This window comes from Lolium rigidum, chromosome 7, assembly GCF_022539505.1.
Source record: "Lolium rigidum isolate FL_2022 chromosome 7, APGP_CSIRO_Lrig_0.1, whole genome shotgun sequence".
NCBI lineage: Eukaryota > Viridiplantae > Streptophyta > Magnoliopsida > Poales > Poaceae > Lolium > Lolium rigidum.
In genome coordinates this window covers 303,007,745-303,030,290 of record NC_061514.1, presented here as the reverse complement: position 1 = coordinate 303,030,290, position 22,546 = coordinate 303,007,745, and the positions used below count along the sequence as shown (strand labels likewise).

General features: G+C 47.3%; 2 protein-coding genes and 1 pseudogene across 4 annotated transcripts; 2 read left to right on the top strand and 1 right to left on the bottom strand.

Moving 5' to 3' along the window:
* Nucleotides 1-4,307: 4,307 nt before the first annotated feature.
* Nucleotides 4,308-9,253, top strand: LOC124673075. The gene is made up of 3 exons (XM_047209205.1): nucleotides 4,308-4,509; nucleotides 4,611-4,936; nucleotides 7,145-9,253. Exons 1-3 carry the CDS (start codon nucleotides 4,308-4,310, stop codon nucleotides 9,251-9,253), a joined length of 2,637 nt encoding a protein of 878 aa, XP_047065161.1.
* A 156-nt stretch (nucleotides 9,254-9,409) lies between these two features.
* Nucleotides 9,410-15,989, bottom strand: LOC124678369. Of its 3 annotated transcripts, none has more exons than XM_047214272.1 (5): nucleotides 15,554-15,989; nucleotides 15,347-15,453; nucleotides 14,354-14,531; nucleotides 13,825-14,270; nucleotides 9,410-9,825 (listed from the first exon to the last, which is right to left on the bottom strand). In XM_047214272.1, the coding sequence occupies exons 3-5, from the start codon at nucleotides 14,371-14,373 to the stop codon at nucleotides 9,605-9,607; spliced, it is 687 nt and encodes a 228-aa protein (XP_047070228.1). In that variant the 5' UTR covers nucleotides 14,374-14,531; nucleotides 15,347-15,453; nucleotides 15,554-15,989; the 3' UTR covers nucleotides 9,410-9,604. The 3 variants fall into 3 exon arrangements, with proteins under 3 accessions (XP_047070228.1, XP_047070227.1, XP_047070226.1); XM_047214271.1 differs by having other exon boundaries at nucleotides 13,825-14,248; XM_047214270.1 differs by having other exon boundaries at nucleotides 13,825-14,531; nucleotides 15,554-15,626; nucleotides 15,703-15,989.
* A 4,736-nt stretch (nucleotides 15,990-20,725) lies between these two features.
* Nucleotides 20,726-22,042, top strand: LOC124673074 (annotated as a pseudogene).
* The last annotated feature ends 504 nt before the right edge of the window (nucleotides 22,043-22,546 follow it).

The window sequence follows — 22,546 nt, the reverse complement described above, 5'->3', positions numbered from 1 at the left end:
TGATGTGTGCATTCCTCAGTCGCCGTTGCTTCCACCCATCTTTGGACTCTGATCAGCCCCAAATACCTTGCAAAACACATAGGTATTGGTCTAGAAAAAAGGTATTGGTCTAGAACCTGACCAGAACGGAAACGCCTGCGCCCAACGCTCAAGTCTCGACATCGTCCCAGCCACCTTCAACTCTTCTCCTCTCTCCAAGTCATGTTGTCGACTTGCCGCTAACCTGTCCCCTGCTGCGCCGCCTCACCGGAGCATGTCGTGGTACATACTTGCACTCGAGCGAGCGGAGCATGCCTCTTGCTTGAGCATCTTGTAGTACGGTATGCTGATGACTACCGCTTTGTCTGTCGCGCTGGCTAGCGCACCCACACTGCGAAGGAGAGTAGTCCAAGACCGACCTCATGGGCACCAGCGATCGTCGGCACGCAAGCGCAACGAAGCCCAGGCAGCGGCTGGGGAGGGTTTCATAGGCGCAGGCGATTTGCGACGGAGACGGTGGGTTTGGGCAGCTGTGCAGAAAGATGTAGAAAGAGCTTTTTTTTGAAACAAAGATACAGAGAGAGTTTGTTAAGCGGATTTCTTTAGAATCAGATAGAGTTTGTTAGATGCCAAGTCGTGTGAGATAAGAGCATCCCCACTCGTTGGCGCTCCCCACGCCCAAATCCGGACGAAACAACCGCCGGATTGGACGAAATTAAGTCGTGGGGAGTACCGTATTTCCAGTCGTCCACCCGGAGTTCGGCGGATAGAGTTTAAATTCAAACAAATCGCCGTCCCGCGCTACAAGTACGGCCAGTTGATCGGCAAAAGGAGCAAAAGGATCAGCCACAGATCGGCGATCGGAGGGAAATTACACGGAGACAGGCTCGTCGGCAGTCCCGGCCGGCACGGCGGTGTCCGACGGACCAGTTTCCTCACACGTCGTGGCCGAAGCGGCTCCGGCGGCCGACGAGGAAGCAGCGGCAGTGGACGTCGAAGCAGCCGCAGTCGACGAGGTAGATGGTGAGGTAGACGAGGTAGGAGCCGGTGGAGACGACGAAGGACTGGCCGGAGGGGCTCGGAGGATGTCGCTGCGGTGGCCCTGGTACCATTTCCTCGTCTCCTCGTCCATCAGTTCCATGTCGCCGCCGCCCATCAGGAACGCCAAGTCTGTGTTCCTCTTCTTCGCCGCCGCCGTCGTCTTCAGCAGGGCGATCCGGGCGCCTTGGTTGGCGAGCATCTCCCGCCACCTGACGTCGAACTTTTCGCTCCTCCCGTCGGCGTGCGACCTCAAGTCGGCCCAGCACTTATCGATCGACGCCTGCATCCTGTCGGCGGGATTGCCCGTCTTTTTGATCTCTTTGAGCTTCTTCTGGTCGAGTTCAGGGCGCCCTTCCGCCGCGCCAGCCGCCGGGGCGTCGGGGTTGTACGGCTCGGTCTTGCTCTTCGAGAGGGTCGTGCGGGTTTCCTTCCACTTCTCGCAGTTCTCGAGGCGGGCGTAGACGTTCGGGAACTTGAACCGCATGCCGGTGTCGTCCGTGTACATGTCCAAAGCACGGCGCAGCCGGGGAAAAAGAGTACGGCGATACGGGTCAGCTCACGACGGTGTGCCTCGATGATGCGGGGTCGACGGAGCGTACCTTTGCTCCAAGTCGTGGCCGCCGATCGGCCGTTCTTCAACCTCCTCCTCGTATGTCGTGCCATTTGCTGCACGCCGTCCGCATGATCCCCCAATGGGTGGCCATTGCCTTGTCTCCCGGTACAAGTTCATGTTCGTCTTGTTGAAGTAGGGATCGACGAGTTTGCGTTCCTCGTACGCTGCTTCACTCGAAGCCAATACGTGTCGAACGACTGATTGGCTCCGATTATGCCGTTCATGGACACGGTCATCCAAGCTTCGGCGAGGCACTCCTCTTCCTTCGGCGTCCATTTGATACGCGGTTCGGCAGGCGGCGACTCCTTCTTCCTCTTCTTCTTCCCCTTCGATAGGTTGACGGCGGCTTGAGTTGTCTCTCCTTCTTCTTCGTCTTCTTCTTCGACGGCTTGGCTTCCGTCGGCAACATCCTCCACATGATCCTTGCGCGCTGCCACAGCTGCCGTCGCCCTCGCCTCCTCTTGCGTGAAGAACCCCGGGCTCGCGGCGGCGGCGTCCATGAAGAACCTCGGGCTCGCAGCGGCGGCCATGGAGCCGGAGGTGATCATCTCGTGGACCGCCTCTTCGTTCGGCGCCGCCGTCGCACCGAACGGGAGCGGCCCTCGTCGCATGACCGGCGAGGTGCCCTCGAACTGGCCGCCGCTGCCGCCGATGTCAAGCTCGGGCGGCGACGGCGTGAACCTGGACGGTTGGACGTAGGCGCCCTCTTGGAACATGGCAGTCGGCGACGGCGAGTACATCGTAGGGGAGAAGGACGACGGGGAACTGCTTGTACCTTGCGCCGGCCATTGGCCGGGGAACATGGAGCCGCCGCCGCCGCTGAAGGCCATGCTCATCTTCCTCGCTTGCTCCTCCTGGGCCGCCGCCGCCGACCTCTTAGCGGCGGCTTTTTTCACCCTCTCCGCCCTGCCGCTTGTTTCCACCTCGCGCCGTTTCTCGTCCGCCGCCCACTCTGCGTTCGTCATGCTCGGCGGCCGCTCCTCTCTTCGCCCGCGGCTTCCTCGTCGTCCCCTTCGGCGGCATTGTGGTGGACGAGAAGATGAGGAGGAGAGCGGTGGTGGACGAGAAGACGCCGCCGGGAACTGGAACTGGAAGACGAGGGGAATGGACAAATTCGGCGGGAGAGAATGGGGATATGCAAGCAAATTGAAGGGAATGGAGGGAATGGAGGATTTGGTTTTCCTGTCGCCGACTACGCGGGTCCACACGGCGTTTCGCGCCAAAAAGTTTTATCTGGAGTCCCCGAGCGCGCCCCGGGGGACCGGGGATGGCGTGGGCTCGCCGGATGGATGAAGGGCCAAATCCGGACGAAAACGAGTAACCAGGGGCGTTACTGGGCCGATTTACGCCGTCCGGATGGAAAAACCGTCGCTCGGGGGCCTCGTCGGGGAGACGAGTGGAGATGCTCTAAGTCTTTCTTATATCTCTCCCATTGAGGTTATTTGCAACAGAAAAAAAAAAACACTCCGGGGGAGATGAGCGGATTATGGTATGCGGTTGGGATTACAAAGAGGTGCGAGCGTTTTTAGGAGAGGATTGGAGGGAGTGCGGGGTGGCATGTTGTTTGTAATTTTTGGACGTGGGGGTATTATTGTCCATCCTAAAAATGTGACACCAGGCATTCACCAGTTTACTCTTAATAGTAGAGATTGACTGGACAAGGGATAGAGATAGTTGTGTGAAATTAGATGCTCTACCTAGTTCAACCAGAAAACCAATTTAGTGAAAATGATTACTAGTTAATTCAATACCTCTCCTCATGTCTAGGCCGGTGGTGTTTTTATAGATCCCGCACGGCGGAAGGCGTGGTGTTCGTGGAGGCGCACGCTGACGTGCGGCTGCAGGAGTTCGGGTCGCCGCTGGTGCCGCCGTACCCCTGCGTCGACGAGCTCATATGCCAAGTGGACGACCTTAGAGCTGTCGTCGGGAAGCCCTTGCTCTACTTGCAGGTATGTATATATATTCCAGCGCCCCAACTTTTTAAATTTTGCAAAGGTGAAGATAAATACTGTCAAAAGAGACTGTTACGTGCTAACTGTAACAAGAAAATGGTACTCCCTTCATCGTTTCAATGAATAAGACGCATCTTTAAAAATCGAGGTAACTAAAGTTTGAACAATATTTTTAATTACAAGAAACTATCAACACCTATAGTATTGTGTAGATATCAAATAAAATTATATTTCATAATGTAAGTTACAATATTGATTTTGTATTGTACAGTTTAATAATTCTTTTTTGTAAAAACTCAAGTCGAACTTTAAATAGTTTTACTTTTTGAAATAATATATGCCGAGGTAGTATTAGGAGTAGTCAAGTATACACAAAAAACAGTAAAACGGTGAATTTAGAGAGCAGTTTATCTATCAGATCAGTCAACTGTACCTATTTAGTTAATTGATGTTTATACATATGGATGTAGATAACGGAATTCAAATGTGGAGGCTTCGCCCTCGCGCTGACCATGTGCCACAACATCGTCGATGCCTTCGGCAAGATCCAGCTCTTGAAATGCATAATTGACCTAGCGCGAGGTCAAGCAGTTCCTTGGGTCTTGCCTTCATGGGAAAGGCATCTTTTCGTATCCTCTGTGGAGGCTGCATCAGAATATTATCAAGCTCACAACAACGCTAAATTGTCGCCGGCGGAGACACCACCAATGATACTTGAGGAAATGGCGACCCGCACCTTCCTCTTCGGACCAAGGGAGGTAGCCGCGCTGCGGGTCTCTCTTCCGGCGCGCCTTGCCCGATCCGCCACTGTGTTCGAGCTTATCACGGCGGCGGTGTGGCGATGCAGGACGGCGGCGCTAGAGCACGCGCCTGACGAGCGTGTGTGCGTCTTATTCCTCACGAATGCCCACGGGAGCTGGAAGCGTGATTCGCCACTCCCCCAGGTTTCTATGGGAATGCGGTCTTCACCACGATAGCAGAGGCCGTTGTCGGCAAGCTGTGTGGGGGTCCATTGACATACGCAGTCGAGCTTGTGCATGAGGCCAAGATCCACATGACAGACGAGTATGTGCGGTCGGTGTTGGACGTCCTAGCAAGAGGCGAGCGTTACGTGAACGTGGCGCTGGACAAGGCCTTCATAGCGACGGACGTATCTCGCTCTGGGAACCACTTGATGGACCTGGGCTGGGCAGAGCGTGTCGGCGGCGGTGGTTCAATGGCCGGTGATATTGTTAACAGGCTGACGAGTGCTTATATGAGCTGCAAGAACGCCAAGGGCGAGGAGTGTGTCATGGTACCTATTTCCTTGCCTGTGCTGGCCATGGAGAGGTTCGTGTCTCAGCTCACCGCGGTGACCAAGGAGCTAGCAAGGAGCTCTTTGTAGGAAATTAAGAAGAACTTCAACTTTGATCTGATTTGCATTACGTGGGCTGTTGTTACATGAATTTTTAGGGTTCATCTATATATCAGCCAGCGTGTAACATCCATCCGATTTGCATCATGTAGGTTGTGGTTTGTCACGTGTTGTAAGTATATATTATTTCAAAACTAGCTAAGTTGTCTTTTCCTATTCATTTTGCAGCCGGGATTTGTAATAATGGAAAATGCCAGTATGAATTATTGTTAAGATTTGACCACGGATCAATTGTATCAAAGCACATGAACACGGCACACTCAAATTCTTATTGCCAAGGACTCCAACCACGCCCTTTGTCTTTTCTTTATCGGATTTGCGAAACATCAGCTGCCTGAGAATAACTCATATATGTAGGTCCATGTCGCCTCTTTGTGGCGTTGACAAAGGCAAGTGTCACACATCATGGGCTAGGGCATCAGGCATACCTACGTTGTTCTGTAGAGCCTCCAAGTTCATACATGAACGGTATGATTGGAATGTTAGGAAAATAGGAGACAAAAATAAGTGGCAGTAAAACAGTGTGAGTAAGTTTGAAATTCCGGAGCTGTCCCAAGGGTCGGGTCGAGTCTTCTATCCCTACTAATAATCCACAACCTTAATTGCATAGATCATGTGTTCCTTAAGTTGGATCCAAATGCTGATCTAAAAGTGACGTATCCATGTTCATCCTTGGTATCTCAGATGAAGTGAAAGGCGTATGGTTGGTTCATGCTGTTGATAAAAGGAATAACAACCATATCATACAACATGGCACCATATCTTCTGCTTCCGGTGCACACTTGTCTGCAACCATGCTTCATGCAACATCAGAGTGATGAGCCCTGCTCCGGTGCTCCCCCTAAACAAAGTTGAAGTGTCATAGTTGAGTTTTTTTTTCTGTGTTGGGTCCACCGAAAACTATATATATTGAACCCATGTATACCCGTCTGTATTGATAAGGTATGTGTACCTCACATAAGAAAAAAAGAGGTCATGTAACCAATTAATGATCTCATCCGCCTAAGTACAGCCCCACGTCGTACAAAAACGAGGTACAACACAACGCTTCCAGGGGAGGAGCACCGGAGCAGAAGTGCAGAGTGATATCATATGAGCCAGCAACATCATCACAAATATTGGTTGATAGCAACATCAAAGGACATCAGGTGAAGCAGAAATATGGATATCAACAAAGTGAACATGATATTTTCTAGTGATAATCATAGGACACAAAGTACACACTTAACTATGAGTCGAAGTAAAATTGCAAGCATCAACTGGAAACAACCAAACAGGAACATAGTGCAATTATACTCGACTAGTCTCCAAATATAGTGTACAATCCACTTGAGAGCTATAACGTGGTGGGCAACGGAAACAGCCAAACAGGAACGTGGTGGGCTGTGAACTCAGGACCTCTACCTCTTGGAACCGTCCTGCACCTCATACAGTCAGACTGGTCCACATGCGATTCAGTAAAATGTATCTCGACAATGGAGAAAAGAGTGGCCCCGTGATGCAGCTCCAGCAGGCTCTGGCGAAGGGGATCCCACTGGAGCAACTTCCAGAACTGATTCTTAATAATTGCAATTTTTGTCTACTCTGCAACTGCAAGTGTAGCTAGTATGCTGAATCCTGCCAGGTTAGCACTAAATTCTGTTTGCCTGCATCCCATGTACAACTACAAACCACGAAGGCCGGCTCCTTAGCCAGTTATCCCTACCGGAGAGATGGGCTTGGCATGCCCGCCTCTAAGTATTGCTATCAACAGCTCCTCCCTGCCATTTCCGCCGTCAATTTCTTGATTCGCCGCTGGCCTGCAGCCACTTCCACATCTCGGTGACAAGATAACATCGACTGATTTTGGACCTGCCCACTGCTAGCTGCTGCAAGACTACTCACACCCGGCTGGTATGTAGACAAATCCCTGACAACATTGCTTGTGAATTGCAAGCATTAGTTACAGAAGTATATCTGGGAGGGCTACACATAGTGTGCAATGTGCAAATGAAACTTTTGATGGATGAGATTTTTAAAAAAATTAGGCAATCAAGAGTACCAAGTGTAAGATGTGCTTACATGACCTTGGAATTCATGTTTTTTACTGAACATGATAATGTGCTACTGTATTTGCATTTTTAAGGATTGTTCTGTCTATTCCAGACTGTAAGGTACTATGGTCTCAAGGTTTGCATGTATCTGAAACAGAGTCGTGAAAATTCCTTCATTCCAGGCAGCGCGGAAGTGCAAACAGAAGCAGATTATAGCATGGACGGAGGACTGTTAGCTCTATGGAATCACCAGTCGATGCAAATCCTGGTGCTGCTCAGCCTCGGGCTCCAGTTCGTCCTATTCATCTTGGCTGGGGTCCGCCGGCGTGAAGATGCGCCGGTTAGAAGGTTCATCCTCTGGCTAGCATACCTCATGGCTGACTCCACTGCCATATATGCTGTTGGGCACCTTTCGTTCAGCAGCATCGTGCAGGTGCATCCGCTCGTCACGTTCTGGGCGCCATTCCTCCTGCTGCATCTCGGCGGCCCGGACAACATCACCGCCTACGCGCTCCAGGACAACCAGCTCTGGCTTCGCCACCTCCAAACCCTTGTCGTGCAGGTCCTCGGAGTAGCCTATCTCCTCCTCTACCGGAACATGGCTGGTGGAAATTTGCTTGGGCTCGCCACCGTCTTGATGTTCGCCCTCGGCGTCGTCAAGTACGGGGAGAGGACTTGGGCGCTGAAGTGTGGCACCCTGGAGAGCATTGGCAGCTCAGGCAAGGCGCAGCCACCGGCCATCCACAAGCATTTCCACCCTCAGGACAAGGCGACGGATGAGGAGTTCCTCCTGCGAAGAGCGCACTCGCTGTTCCACATCTGCAAGCGCGCTATTGTCGATTCCTCGGTGATTGAGGAGGACACCATGGAAGGCCACGAAGAGTACACCGCCGTAATGATGGACAGATTGGAGCTATGGAAGCTGATGGAGATCGAGCTCTCCCTAATGTATGACCTCCTGTACACCAAGGCATCTGTGGTCCACACCTCGTTGGGCTACCTGGTACGTGCCGTCTCGCCAGTCATCACTGCCACCTCGCTGGTGCTGTTCAACTTAACTGGCAAGGACGGCCACAATAGAGACGACATTGCCATCACCTACATCTTGCTGGGAGGCGCCTTATTTATGGAGACGACGTCACTCATGAACGCGCTAGGATCTTCATGGACATTTGCATTCCTGAGCAGCACCAAGTGGCACTGGCTTAAATACACAGCCCTGTGCAGCCGGAGATGGGACAGGCTTCGGCGCCTGGTTGTGTCTCTTCACCATGTTGTCAAGGGAGGGGCTGCTAGCGCCAGCAGGTACAAGTCAAGGAAGTGGTCGGGAACCATCGGGCAGTACAACATGCTGCACTTCTGCACTCGCCCTGCCAACACACTCACCAGCCCTCTGCTCGGAAGGCTTGCAAAGCTGGTTGCACCCAATGAGTGGTGGAACAGGAAGCATTACTCAGGGACCGTTCAACTGTCAACTCCGGTGAAAACATTCATCTCTGAGTACATGACACGGTTGTACAGCAAAGGGAAGTTCAACACCGGCATGCTGAGGAAGAAGTGGGGTGAGGACCCGCTGGACCGTCTTGGATTGTACGAGGGCATTCTCAAAGAATCCCTCGGCGTCGAGTTCCAGGAGGGCATCCTCATCTGGCACCTTGGCACCGATGTTTTCCTGGCCAAGAGCTGCACAGCCAAGGACGCAGCCGACCGTGTGGAGGCGATCAAGGTGCTATCCAACTACATGATGTTCCTCCTGGTGGATCGCCCCTTCATGCTGCCAGGCCAGCCCCAAAACAGGTTGTACAAACGAACCTGCGAGAAACTGGTCAGCATGCGACCAGCCAATCCCAAGTACCCGAGCCGTCAACGCAATGGTAGGATCAAGAATCTATTCAGCGTGTACGACGGCCCAGGCAGCTCCAGGGACACCGAGATGAATGACCTTGCCAACAACTTGTACGACGAGTACGTGAACCGGGAGTTAAGCAACGTTGCACCTCGTCTCACTCACGTCGCAAGACTCGCCGAGAAGCTGCTGGAGAAGGAGAGAGATGGAACGGCTGACACCCTGAAGCTTGTCCTTGACGTGTGGATGGACATTCTCATCTATGCGGGAAACAAGTGCAGCAGGAATTCCCATGCCCAGAAGCTCAACAGTGGTGGCGAGATGACTACCATCCTCTGGCTTATGGCAGAATACCTGTACCAAGTGTCTCTCTAGTAGAGTAGTAGCCGTAGTCATGCAAAGAGATGGCGTACTATAATCTATTAATTACGGAAGTGCACTGCTAGATTTCCTCTCTGTAAGACTGTTAATATCCCTGTGTTCTTTATTTTTTACGCGTTTGGTCTTTTTTCCAAACGATCCACCTGGACCGGATTTCATTACCGCGAGATAACGAAACCATACAGCATAGTATCTCTTGCCAACCTGGCAAGTTACACAAGTTCTAGCTAACGAAACGTAGCACGAGATATACACAAAGGCCGCCAAAAGGCAAGCAGACAACCTGAAACAACCAGGAGTTTTCCACCTAAATCGAGCAACACACCAGAACAACTGAAACGAAGGTCACCAACAGGAAACCACCCCTATCAAACGGCTACAACCAAAAGCATCAAGCGATATCTGTGTGATCTTCCTCCTCCATATTATCTGCTTCATCAACGAAGTCCTTTGTCCACGTCCAGGTCCCGTCCGAGCTTCTCCAGCGGTTCTTGAGGCAGTGGCCAGTTTCAGGAGTCCATCAGCTCCTCGACGCAGCTCATCAGCATCTTTTTCACCATGGCTACCTGCCCAATAATTCATAAAAACAGTAGAGTAGCTGATTAGCTCAACAGGGTCTTTGATCAATTTATGATCAAAGCAGGATCTATTTCTAAGCTTCCAAATTGCCCAGCAGATCGCAGCCAACCCCGCAATCTGCGTGTTTCTGCTTGCAGGGATGAATTGGGGGATCCACCAAAAGAATTGTGTGAAAGATCCAGGCCTAGATCTTGCTCCAATCAAATTGCCAACTGCGCTCCAAACAAACTTTGCAGCTGGACAGGAGAAGAAAAGATGAGAAATGGTTTCAAGCCCATTGCAGAACTAACATGTGGCACTTCCCTGCCAGTTTCTCTTCAACATGTTATCTTTTGTGGCAATGGCATTGTGCCAGATCATCCAGAGCCAGATCTTGATCTTCCGAGGGATTTTACTCTTCCATAGGTGTTTGAAAGTTCTATCTCTGCCATTGATGCTTAAGTGATTATAGACTGATTTAACAGAAAACTTGCCATTTTTTGTCCATTTCCAATGGGGTTTATCTTGTGCAACAGATAACACAGTCTGGGACATTATTTGATTCAAACCATGAATTTGCAAAGCAATATCAGGTGTCATCCATCTTCTGAAGGAGAAGCTCCAGTTCATGTCTGCTGCCTCAGCCACAGTCACATTCTGTTCCACACAAATATCATAGATTTCTGGGAATCTGTCTTTTAGAGGAATCTGATCACACCATGCATCACCCCAGAAGCTTGTGTCTTTGCCATTCCCCACCTTCATTCTTCTACCTCTTAGATAAATCTGCTTCACCTGTAACATATCAGACCATAATGGGGAATCTCCAAGCCTTTTCCTGGTATGATAAATACCCCCATGACTCATATATTTTTGTTTCATCAGATCTTGCCAAGGTCCAGTTTCATTTTCCATTTTCCACCACCACTTGCACATAAGACTGATGTTGAACCAATGGAGATTTTTTATACCCAAACCACCTTTTCTTTTTGGTTTACAGATCCACTTCCATTTAACAAAATGGTATTTCCTTTTGTCAGCACTTCCAGCCTGGAAAAAGATCCGATGGGTTTTTCAAGTTGCTCAATAGTTGACTTATGGAGCAGACCTCATTGACATTTGATAGACGACCACACCTGGACGGACATGCATCAATCTTGACAACTCTCCCTCCAATAGACATGGCATTTCCAACCCAACCACTCATTTTCTTCTTTGTCTTTTCTCCCAGAAACTTCATCTCAGCAACTGTTGGTCTTCTGGCACACACAGGTGTGCCCAGATATTTTATGGGCCAATTTCCTTGCTGACAGTTGAAGAGAGAAGCAAAGAAGTGTGCCTTCACCTCATCATCTAGTATCATCATGACCTCACTTTTCTCAAAGTTAATTTTAAGTCCAGACATAGACTCAAAAATATACAGAATGAGTTTCAAATTCACTGCTTGTTCAGCATTGTCTTGAATGAGTAGAATTGTATCATCAGCATATTGAAGTAGGGCAACACCATTCTCTACCAGGTTGTCTGCTAGTCCAGAGATGAGGCCATTCTGCTGTGCTAGAGAGATCATTTTTGACAAGCTGTCATATTGAACAAAAAAGGGGCAAAAGGGTCCCCCTGTCTCACACCTTTACAGCTAGCAAAATATGGACCAATATTATCATTCACCTTCACACTCAAGGTACCATTTGTTACAACCTTTTTGATCCAAACCAGCCAGCTGTCACTGAAACCCTTTTGTGAGCAACAGTCAAACAGGAAATTCCAGTTTACCTTGTCATAGGCTTTTTCAAAATCAATTTTCAGCACAACCCCCTGCTGCTTCCTATATTTACTTTCTCTCAAAACTTCCTGGAGCAGCATAACACCATCTGTTATGTATCTTTCTTTGATAAAGGCAGTTTGATGAACAGATAAAAGTTTATTCATGACTGGAGTTACCCTGACAGTGAGAGTCTTGGTGAAAATTTTGAACAGAACTTGTAAGAGACAAATAGGCCTGTACTTTTGGATCCTATCAGCTTCATCACTTTTGGGGATTAAGGTAATAATACCATAATTAATGCTGGCCAGGTCAATTTTATGTTCATGTAAATCATGGAAAACTGCCATTATATCACTTTTGATAATGTCCCAGCATGATTGATAGAATTCTATTGGGAACCCATCAGGGCCTGCTGCTTTGTTCTTCTCCATCTGGTCCACCACCTCTTTAACTTCTTTTTCAGTAAACTCTCTGGATAGCAACTCTCTATCTGTATCATCCAGTTTTTCAGCATTGTTCCAAATATCTGCATTCAATCTGACCCCTCTATCTTCTGCTGGACCAAACAGCTCTTTGTAAAACTGAGTAGCATGATTTAACAAAGCATCATCACCATGAATAGTAGAATCATTATGTTTCAAAGAGAAAATCTTTGATTTTCTTTTACACCCATTGGCCATTCTATGGAAATAAGCAGTATTACAGTCCCCTTTCAGCAACCAGTTGTCTCTTGCTCTTTATCGCCAAAAACTTTCCTCCTTCTCAAGGATATCAAGCATTTCTTGTTGCAAAGTAGTTCTTTTTAAGATGTCAGGGGGCAGCAAAGGAGAGAACTCTTCTTGCAATTCCAGTTCAGCAAGTAATAGAGAAATTTCCCCTTTTCTTTTTTTATCTCTCCCCCTCAAATTATGTCCCCAGCCTTTCAGACTATTCTTGACAAGTTTGAGTTTCTTCTGCACCCTGTCTAGACTGTTCCTTGCCCTAACCTTTTGTTGCCAGGCTCTACTCACTCTAGCCAGAAAATCATCTTCTTTATCCAATTTTTCTCAAACCTGAACTGGAATTTTTTCTTTGATTTTCCTTCCATGGTGTCAAGGATAAGAGGATTATGGTCAGAAACATCTCTATTTAACTTGTGAACTGTTGTCAAGGGAAACAAATCTTCCCAATCACTGCTCATCAGGAATCTGTCAAGCTTCTCAAGAGTAGGATCATTTTGATTGTTTGTCCAAGTATATTGACCACCAGACAAATGAATATCTCTCAAAGCATAAGTATTGATTATTGAATTGAACATATCTGTCCATCTGTTGGATCTCAAGCACTTATTCTTCTCAGAGGAAAATCTAACAATATTGAAATCTCCTCCAATAAGAAGAGGATATTTTTGGTCACTGCAAACCATGCCAAGCTCTACCAGAAAATCTTCCTTATCACAGATTTGTGCAGCACCATAAACAATCACCAAACACCACTGCATTCTGAGTTTAAGATCCATCAAAGTAACTTTGATGAAGAATTTGCCAACCACAGTATCAGTAATGGAGAATCTGGATAGCCTAAAACCACCCAGAATTCCACCACTTCTACCAATAGAACCAATCCATTTCCACTCAAATACATTCTGTGGATCTATAGCTCTGAAAAAAGCAGAGGAGAAATCTTTCTTAATGGTTTCCTGCAGACCAATGAAATCCACCTCTTGTTCTCTAATAAAGTCAGCCAAAAAGCAGCTCATACCTTTCTTCCCCACCCCCTGCAATTAAGAGTTGCACCAATCATAGATATCTTGGATTCTTTTTCCTACATCTGGTTCCAGTGACAATGCCACACAAAGGGTGATCATTGCTCACCTTCCCCGAGGCAGCACTTGATTTTGATTGTGCTCCTCTATAAGAGTCACCTGATTTTGTTAGTGACTCTTTTGATTTTCCAGATTTGATCACACTCCTCTTTTTTCTTCTTTTTTTCCTGGATAAAACAGGTGTAAATCCTTCTTCATCTTCACCACCCTGATCTTTGTCAAAACCCAACAGCATAATCCTTTCTGAATCTGACTCAGCTTCTGTTTCAGTGACACATTGAACAGTAGCAATAGCATGTCTAGCTTGCTCTAGATCTTTCAGATAATTGATTTTTTCCATATCAAAGGTTTCTGGATTAATCCCCATTTCTAGGGCCCTTTCAAGGATATCATCATCATCAAGTAAAGCAAAGGAATTATGAGAAGTTAAGTTTGTACCTGATACATCTCTTGCAGCAGCAGTTTTAGTAGCCTTGTCAGCAATCTTGATGGAATGTAAGTCTTGTGAGATAATCCTGGAGCTCATGCGAATAGTTTGAGCACCACCACCTGCTGGAGGTAAATATTCATCAGTTCTTGTTGCAGTAGCCTCCACACCTTCAGGGTTATCAACCTGAGACAAGGGGTCCTCCTGAGTGCCACCAGCTTCAGGTTGAGATCCTCCCTCAAGAACACTTGCATCATTTCTTTCACGCTGAAGACTAGGAACAGCTAGAGCAAGGATCCCCTGACCAGGGTTGATGTATTGAACAGAAGTAGCAGCACCCTCAGAATCAGAACTGCCATAGTCAACTTTTTCTTCAGAACCCTCTTCTTCATTGGTTGTCTCCAGAATAGGACCCAGTTCCTTTCTGTATTGTTTCTGGAACATATATGCTTTATCACTGCCAGATTTCGACAGGTTGTGTAAGAAGTGAACATAAGATGAAGAAGCAGAAGCAGTAGATGAAGCTTGCCCAGGGGACACCTCTCTTGAAGCAGAAGCATCAAATGGACGTGTAGAATCACCAGAAACTGTCAAAGGATTAGAGCCACCTGTATTTTTCCCATTCCCAACACCTTCACATGTGTCTTGCATTGGTTCAAAGAGCTTTCTCTTGCCTGTGATCTTGTCAGGGTTTACATAAATAGCTGCAGCCAATTGTCTGTGAGAAGCATTAGTCCTATCATTGTTTCCATTGAATTACACGTTTGGTCTAAGGCACAAATTCTGAAACTGAATTTTCTTTCTAGTTTGCTTACAAAATAATATAAATGTTAATACATCTTCGTCACACACAAACATGATGACTTGATAAAAGAAATATTAAAATTATTTTTTGGATTGGATGTGTGAAATCACATGAACAGATATATTTAAAAAAATATGGTTGGACATGATGACTTCGACACACTTAAGTCTCATAGAGTGACATGCTCCTATTTGATCAACAAGATAATAAAAACCCATTATATGTTTCGTTGAAAATAGTTAATAAAAAGCAAACAAAGGAATTTATGGCTGGACATTCTCGTCTACGCGAGCAACAAGTGCAGCTGGAATTCCCATGTGCCCAGAAGCTCAATGGTGGCGGTGAGATGATGATCACCTTGTGGCTTATGGCAGAACAGCTATACCAAGTGTCTCTCTGGTAGGCGCCAGTCATGCAAAGAGTGCTGTACTGCATTAACTAGGAGAGTGTGCCACATCGACGAAACACGCCTATACTATCTATCAAAAACAAGAAAAATTCTAAACACGGGTAAAATCATATTTATAGTGTCCTAGATGTGCTATTTTTGTAAAAGTTTCACTAAATGGGGTAACATGTGTCACAAATGTACAACTGTAGGGTAAAAAGTAGAATTCACTCTTTAAAAAACATCTCCTCAAGAGGCTTTCCACATAGTTTTGCAATAAGGAAAAAAAGAAAACAAGTAAAAACTGCTAGTATTGCTTCCAAGATGGAATTAAGAATACCATGGCCATAGCCGATGTGGTGATGCTTGGTATGGATTCAGTCGTGTCATCGATAACGGCCTTCGCCTCCGGGTAGTCTTCTGATGTGCTTACTGTTTCATGATAATCTGAACCACCCGACGGATGAACATTACTGAGTGAGCGAGCGAGTAAAACACTCAAAAAATTGTCAGTGAAAAAATTGCCAATCGTACTACATATACTTACCTCCGGGAATAGGTACCCAATCCGAAGCTCCCCCATGTTTGGATTGTGACGCAGGCTAGTCCGAGAAGCTGAACTGGATTAGCATTTGGAGAGTTTAAGGTAGGGCAGACATTAGGAAATGGAAATAAAACTAATGGAACGAGGATCACCGAATGAATCAAGCCAATGCATCTTTAACTTGTGTATAGATCAAACCAGTACCTGTTCTCATATTAACAGTTAGCAATCAACAAGATACCCACAAAGAAAATGAGAGCAGCAGCGAAGCACACTAGCAATCATCAGCGAAACACACACACACGCACAGAGAATAATCTTTCTGTCTAATCTCTCAGACGCAGGAGCAATCCGCTCTATCTCTCGCTGCCAGCAGCAGAGCAGGACCATGGGTCTACAGCAAGTAACAGCAACAGCAATTAGAGTTAGCGACAGAGCGCAGCGGAGGTGCGCGACCTGGTCAAGCTCGGCCAGCACGCGGGGTCGCGAACCGGCCGGAGGTCCTGGCCTTCTCCCGGCCGCGCTCGTCTGCGCCGGCGCCGGGCCGGGCTCCGCGCGCGTCGTGTGGGAGTCGGAGGACTCAGAGTACGTCAGCGAGAGGAACTGCGTCGCCGCCGTCCAGCCGCAGACGCGGCGAGGAAGCCCGATCCGGCGCCGAGGGCTGGACCAGGGAGAGCGAGCGGTCTGCAACGTCGGCGATGTAATTGAGGCGAAGGCGGAGGCGGCGGGCGGGGCTGTGGTGGTTTTTTTCGTTTTTTCTTTAGCCATCTTCCACGCATTCCGTTCACTACGGGTGTGTTTGTTAGCCTGAGCCAACTCAGAAAATCTGTGCTCATCCCACTTTTCCCACAGAGACAGTATTTGTTAGGTTGGGTGGACTCACAGGGCTAAGCTCAGTTCATGCGGAAAACGGCTCTGGGCCTGGCTGAGTTGAGAAGCAGAAAACGAGCTTCGCATGTGAGCCTGGCCGACTTGACCCGAAAAATTGCGTCGCGCGCGTCCGCGAAAGACCTCCCGCTCGGCCCCGCGTTAGGGCAACTCCCACCCTCGTTCTTTTTCCTCCCCTTTCTCCCACCTGCGCCTCCCGAGCCGCCAGTCCTCTCCATTCCCCAATCCCGCCGCCGGCAAGCATGAGGGGCACGGCGTGGTCGTGAGCCGCCTCTCCGCCCCGCCGCTACTCGTTGACGCCGCCCACGGCCAGCCGCCCCGCCGCCCCGCCGCTCCTCGTTCGACGCCACCGGCGGCCAGCCGCCCCGCCGCCCCGCCACTCCTCGTTGTCGCCGCGCACGGCCAGGCGCCCCACCGGACCAGGTCTACCACCGCCGGTCTCGCCGACATCAAGCTTTCTCCGCGTCGGTAGGAGCTGCACCGCCAGCACCCGATCTGCACGGCCACCACTCCGTCCCCTTCTCCAACCGTGGTATTTGAGGTAGTTCCTCCCTCTGTTTCTTTGCAAAAAACTGTGGATTACATCTGATATCTTTAGATTTCAATGTTGTGGACAGTAGGAGTAAGGTTGTATGCAATTGTATGGATGATGAATACTTGATATGTCCTGTTTGTTTCATTCCAGTGTGTGAAAATGAGTTGTTTTTGTTTCTTTAGATGGATGATTTGGCAAAAAAACGACGTCAACTAATCGTGCAAGCAGCCGGCCTTGCAGCTGCATTGGGAGCTTACATGATTTTTATCTCAAGGAGAGCTAGAAACCAAACTCCAATGTTATTAGGTCGTAGGATTGATATGGATATAGCTAGGGAATCAAACTTGAGATATATCTATCATTCTACCGACATAAATTGCTCAAATCAGCTTAGAATGAAAAGAGCTCCCTTTTTTCGCTTGTGCAATTTGTTTAGAGAGAGAGAATTATTGAAAGATAGTATTCATACTTCCATTGAGGAACAAGTAGCCATGTTTCTCCTTGTAGTTGGCCACAACACAAGGTTTCGAGCTCTTCAACCGATTTTTAGAAGATCTATTGAAGTAATAAGTAGGTATTTTAAGGCTGTGTTGTATGCTGTTGGAGAGTTGCGAGGTGAGATGATCCGTCCTCCCTCCAGTAATATACACCCTAAAATTCAGGAAAACACCCGCTTCAATCCTTACTTCAAGGTAATCTACTTTTATTTGGAAAACGCTATATATTCATCTTGTCCTCCGTCCACTCATACTTACATATTTATGAACTAGGATTGTATTGGAGCAATTGATGGAACACATGTCATGGCTAGAGTCCCAACAAATATCTCGGCCGCCTTTAGGGGTAGAAAAGATGGTACTACCCAAAATGTTATGGCTGCGGTAGAATTCGATTTAAGGTTTACCTATATACTGGCTGGTTGGGAGGGGTCAGCCCATGATGCTCTCATACTCGCGGATGCTGTGGAGAGGGATGATGGGTTGTCATTACCTCCAGGTAACAATTTAAACCTAGCAGCCACATATTTTTCAATAGTTTTTAATGTACCTAATAGTTGGAATTTCGTAGGAAAATTCTATCTTGTGGACGCTGGGTATGCCGTGAGACCGGGTTTCCTTCCACCATACCGTAGGACAAGATACCACTTGAAGGAGTATGGTGCAGGGAATCATCCTGAAAACTATAAAGAATTGTTCAACTTGAGACACTCTTCTCTAAGGATAACAGTAGAAAGAGCTTTTGCGGCGTATAAGAATCGATGGAAATTTGTTTACAATAAGCCATTCCATCCTTATAAGACCCAAGTTAAAGTAGTAATAGCTTGTGCCATTCTCCATAATTGGATCCTTCAATTTGGGGAGGATGAATATTTCCCACCGGAGGAGACATGGGACCCCGAAGCCAACAATGAAGACCACCACGACATTGCTTACGATAATGCATCTTGGAAAGCAAAGAGGGATGAATTTGCCGAAGCGATGTGGGCGAATAGGGGGGGCAGCACACATTTGATTTATCATGTTGTAACATTGGCGCTGGAACTACTTTATTATTGCTAGAACTTGCTGGAACTTGCATTTTGGTGCTGTAATATATGAATATGGTGCTGAAATGTGTAACTATTTGCTGGAATATGCATACTATTTGCTGAAATTACTCATTTTGGTGCTGAAATGTCTATATATGCTGCTGGAATATGCATACTACTTGCTGAAATTACTCATTTTGGTGCTGAAATGTCTATATATGCTGCTGGAATTACTCATTTTGGTGCTGAAATGTCTGTATATGCTGCTGGAATTACTCATTTTGGTGCTGAAATGTCTATATATGCTGCTGGAATATGCATACTAATTGCTGGAATATGCATACTAATTGCTGGAATTACTCATTTTGGTGCTGAAATGTCTATATATACTGCTGGAATATGCATACTAATTGCTGGAATTACTCATTTTTGTGTAGATGGCTGAAATTGAGCATGAAGTTCCAGAAGTAGGTGCTACAAAAAAGAAGGCTCCGAAGGTTATGACTTGGACCCCTATGATGTCAGCGTGCATGATGCGATGTCTCGCCGACATTGCAGCAAAAGGTGTCAAGACTGACAAAGGATTCAAAGAGATACATATTGGACAAGCAGCAAAAGCTTTGACCCAACTCGTCGGTTACGATGTGACAACTACCCAAGTAACCAATCATCTCCGCAAGTGGAAGATCAGGTATCAAAGAATCGAGAAACTGAGGCTTCTAAGCGGGGCACTTTGGGATGATGATCAGAAGATGATTGTTTTAGAAGACCAACATTACTTGGGACATACCCAGGTATGTCCAAAAAACCATTGTTTCATTGCTGAAATCAGTTGGTGCTATGTTTTTATAGTGCTGAAATGTATTTTTATTGATGATATATGTAGGATACTCCTAAAGATGCTGAATTTTTAAACACACCACTTGTGAACTATGAATACATGGAAGCTTGCTTTGCCAATAAGCTAGCCACAGGAAGGTTTGCAATGGGATCTAATGAGCCTTTGGGGAAACCCATTGACGTTGAGGGTCTAGAAAAAACTATTGATTTGGAGGGTGGAGAAACCAATGGTGAAGGTTCTGCGCAAGGAGAAATCCCCTTCGACTTTGGAGCTCAAGGCCTCGGAGCAACTACTCCTTCACCTTCTGCGTCAACAAATAGTAAAAAAAGGAAGCGGGTTTTACATGACGAAGATGCAATTCAGGTAACCAACATGTCTGATGCATTGCGTGATGTCGCTGGTGCTATCAATAACACTTGCCATACTGAAACACACCCTGATTTGTGCAAAACGGTTATGGACCTTACCAATTTCGACATGGATGAACGGTTGGCTGTTTTGGATTATTTGACGGAGCATAAGGGTAAAGGCCTCAATTTCATCAAAATGGAAGCTGCTGTTCGTGAAGCCTCGTTCAAGCGTATCATAGCGAAAAATCCGGATCTAGTTTGAGATGGCGTGAGTTGATGCAACATCAAAATCTATATCTTTTGTAATGCCTAGTATATTATATGATGCAGACTTGGTAATATTTGGACGTATTTTCTATGTTAGCTTTTGCTGCTGTAGACATGTTGAATTATTGTACTGAAGTGAGCCTTCGTAATATATCATTTTGGAGATTTTCGTGCTGCATACTTGGTTCTGTTTTGAATTTATGATGTTATGGATGAAATTTGACAATGTTTGTGTGCTGATCTCACCAAGCCAGGTAATCACATCTTACTCACAGAAGTCAGGGTAATCACATGTTACTCACATGCATTCTACCAAACAAACTCTGAGTTCAGCATGGGTAAACAGACCCAACCCACCAAACAACATCTCAACTCATCATATCTCAACACATACAGGCTGCCAAACACAGCTGAAAATCTCAGCTCACCCTAGCTAGGGTCAGCTTGTATGGGATGGGATGAGAATTCTGGATTCACCCGGGCTAACAAACACACCCTACAAGGTCGTTCGCCTCCACCTCGGCATGGCGGGAGAAGTCGAAATCTCAGCGGCGTTGCGCGGTAAAGGTAGGGTTAACCTCCCTACCCTCTCCGTTAGCCTCCTCTTAAATTTTTCCCTTTTCCAAATTTTTGCACCAGGCGGCGATCCAGATTTGGCAGCGCGCATCTCCCTTCGGTCTCCGACGCCGGACCATGGTCCTCTTTTTCGGCCGCGGCGGAGCCTGCGCACATCTACGTCGGCTTTCGGCCGTGTTCGTCGTACGCCATGACGGAGGTAAGGGGAAACTACTCTGCTCTACTCTACTCTTAGATTCACGTTGATACAACTAGTTCGGTTGTATAAGACCGTTTGTAATGCATATATCTTGTTTGAGTATACCGACCAGATCCAGCTTGTGCATCGCGCTGCATTACTCATCGTTTGCATACAAGGCTGGATCCTGATGCTGCACAAGAGAGCAGTTAGGCATGCTGCTTTTCCTCGTGTCGTTTCCGGTCCTATATTACAACGAGATCAGGAGAGGGTTGCCAACCTAAACCACATCTGCAACTGCAACGATGAAGATGCTATCCAGATGCTACGGATGAGAAGAGCCCATTTCTATGCACTTGTGAAAACGTTCAGGACTAGATTACTGCTGACTGATAGCATCCACACCTCTGTCGAAGAACAAGTCGCAATGTTTATTCATGTCGTCGGTCATAACCAGAGGTTAAGCGTCATCTATAGCACATTCAGGCGATGCACGGAGACTATCTCCCGGTACTTTCAGCAGTTGTTGTACGCAATTGGGGAGCTCAGAGGTGAAATGATCAAGCCAGCATCAACGAACACACCACCCAAGATCAAGAACAACTACAGGTGGTTTCCGTATTTTAGGGTGAGTATAAAATCATGATTGTTCTACTTATTAGATGTGTGGTACTGTCAGACTGTGTGCTAATTTTTTTACATGATTGCATTGGGGCTATTGATGGTACTCATGTCACTGCAAAGGTACCGAGATCAATCTCTGCAGCATTCCGCGGGAGGAAGCACTACACCAGCCAGAACATGCTAGCAGCTGTGGAATTCGATATGAGTTTCACATACGTGCTTGCTGGGTGGGAGGGTTCAGCTCATGATGCGAGCATCCTGGCCGACAGTTTGTCAAGGCCTGGTGGGTTGCAAGTCCCTGAGGGTTTCTACTTTAGAGATGTCGGATATGCATGCCGACCTTGTATTCTACCTCCCTTCAGGAAAAACAAGGTACCACACAACGAGTTCTCTGCGAAGCACCGACCTCATAATGCGAAAGAGTTGTTCAATCTGAGACACTAAAGTATTAGAGTCACCATTGAGTGGGCATTTGCTGCATTGAAGAACAGGTTCAAGGTCCTTGACCAGAAACCGTTCCACACTTTTGACACTCAAATAAAGTTGGTTCTTGCTTGTTGCACTCTTCACAACTGGATCCTAGGTTGGGGCGAGGATGAGTTCTTCGAAGTGGTTGTCACTTTTGATGAAGTAGAGACCTGCCATGGCGTGGAGGCAGGCGACAATGATGCCTGGAAGAAGAAGAGGCAAGAGTGGGCAGATGCCATGTGGGAAGCCAGAGGCATCACCACCATCTGAGAAGAAAAAGTGAACCTCCCTTTGATCCCTTGTTTCTCTAACCCCAATTTAATCACCGTATGTTAATCTACCCCGTGATAATAAACTGTCATTCGTAGTAGTTAGGGAGCATCATTATGAACTACCATTCGTACTAGCTAGGGATGATTTCGTGAACTGCTAGCTTTGTTAGACTGCAACTGTCATGAACTGATTTCTGTGTGATGGGAGGTGATAGCATGGTAAGGCTACAAGTTGTAGAGAAGAGGTGACCTTAGGCATGCCTGGATGGTACCAAACAGGCCTAATCTTATCTCTATCGAGATTCGGGTTGGTTGCGGCAAACAAACAAAAAAAATCTTTTTGGCCCAAACGATGCAGTCGAACCTACCAAACAACAGGCGAATTCCGGACCGTGGCTCGTTCTGGACGCAGGTGTTCTTGCACCACTGCGTCAGTGAGCCGCGATTTGGGCCCAGGCCACCAAACGCG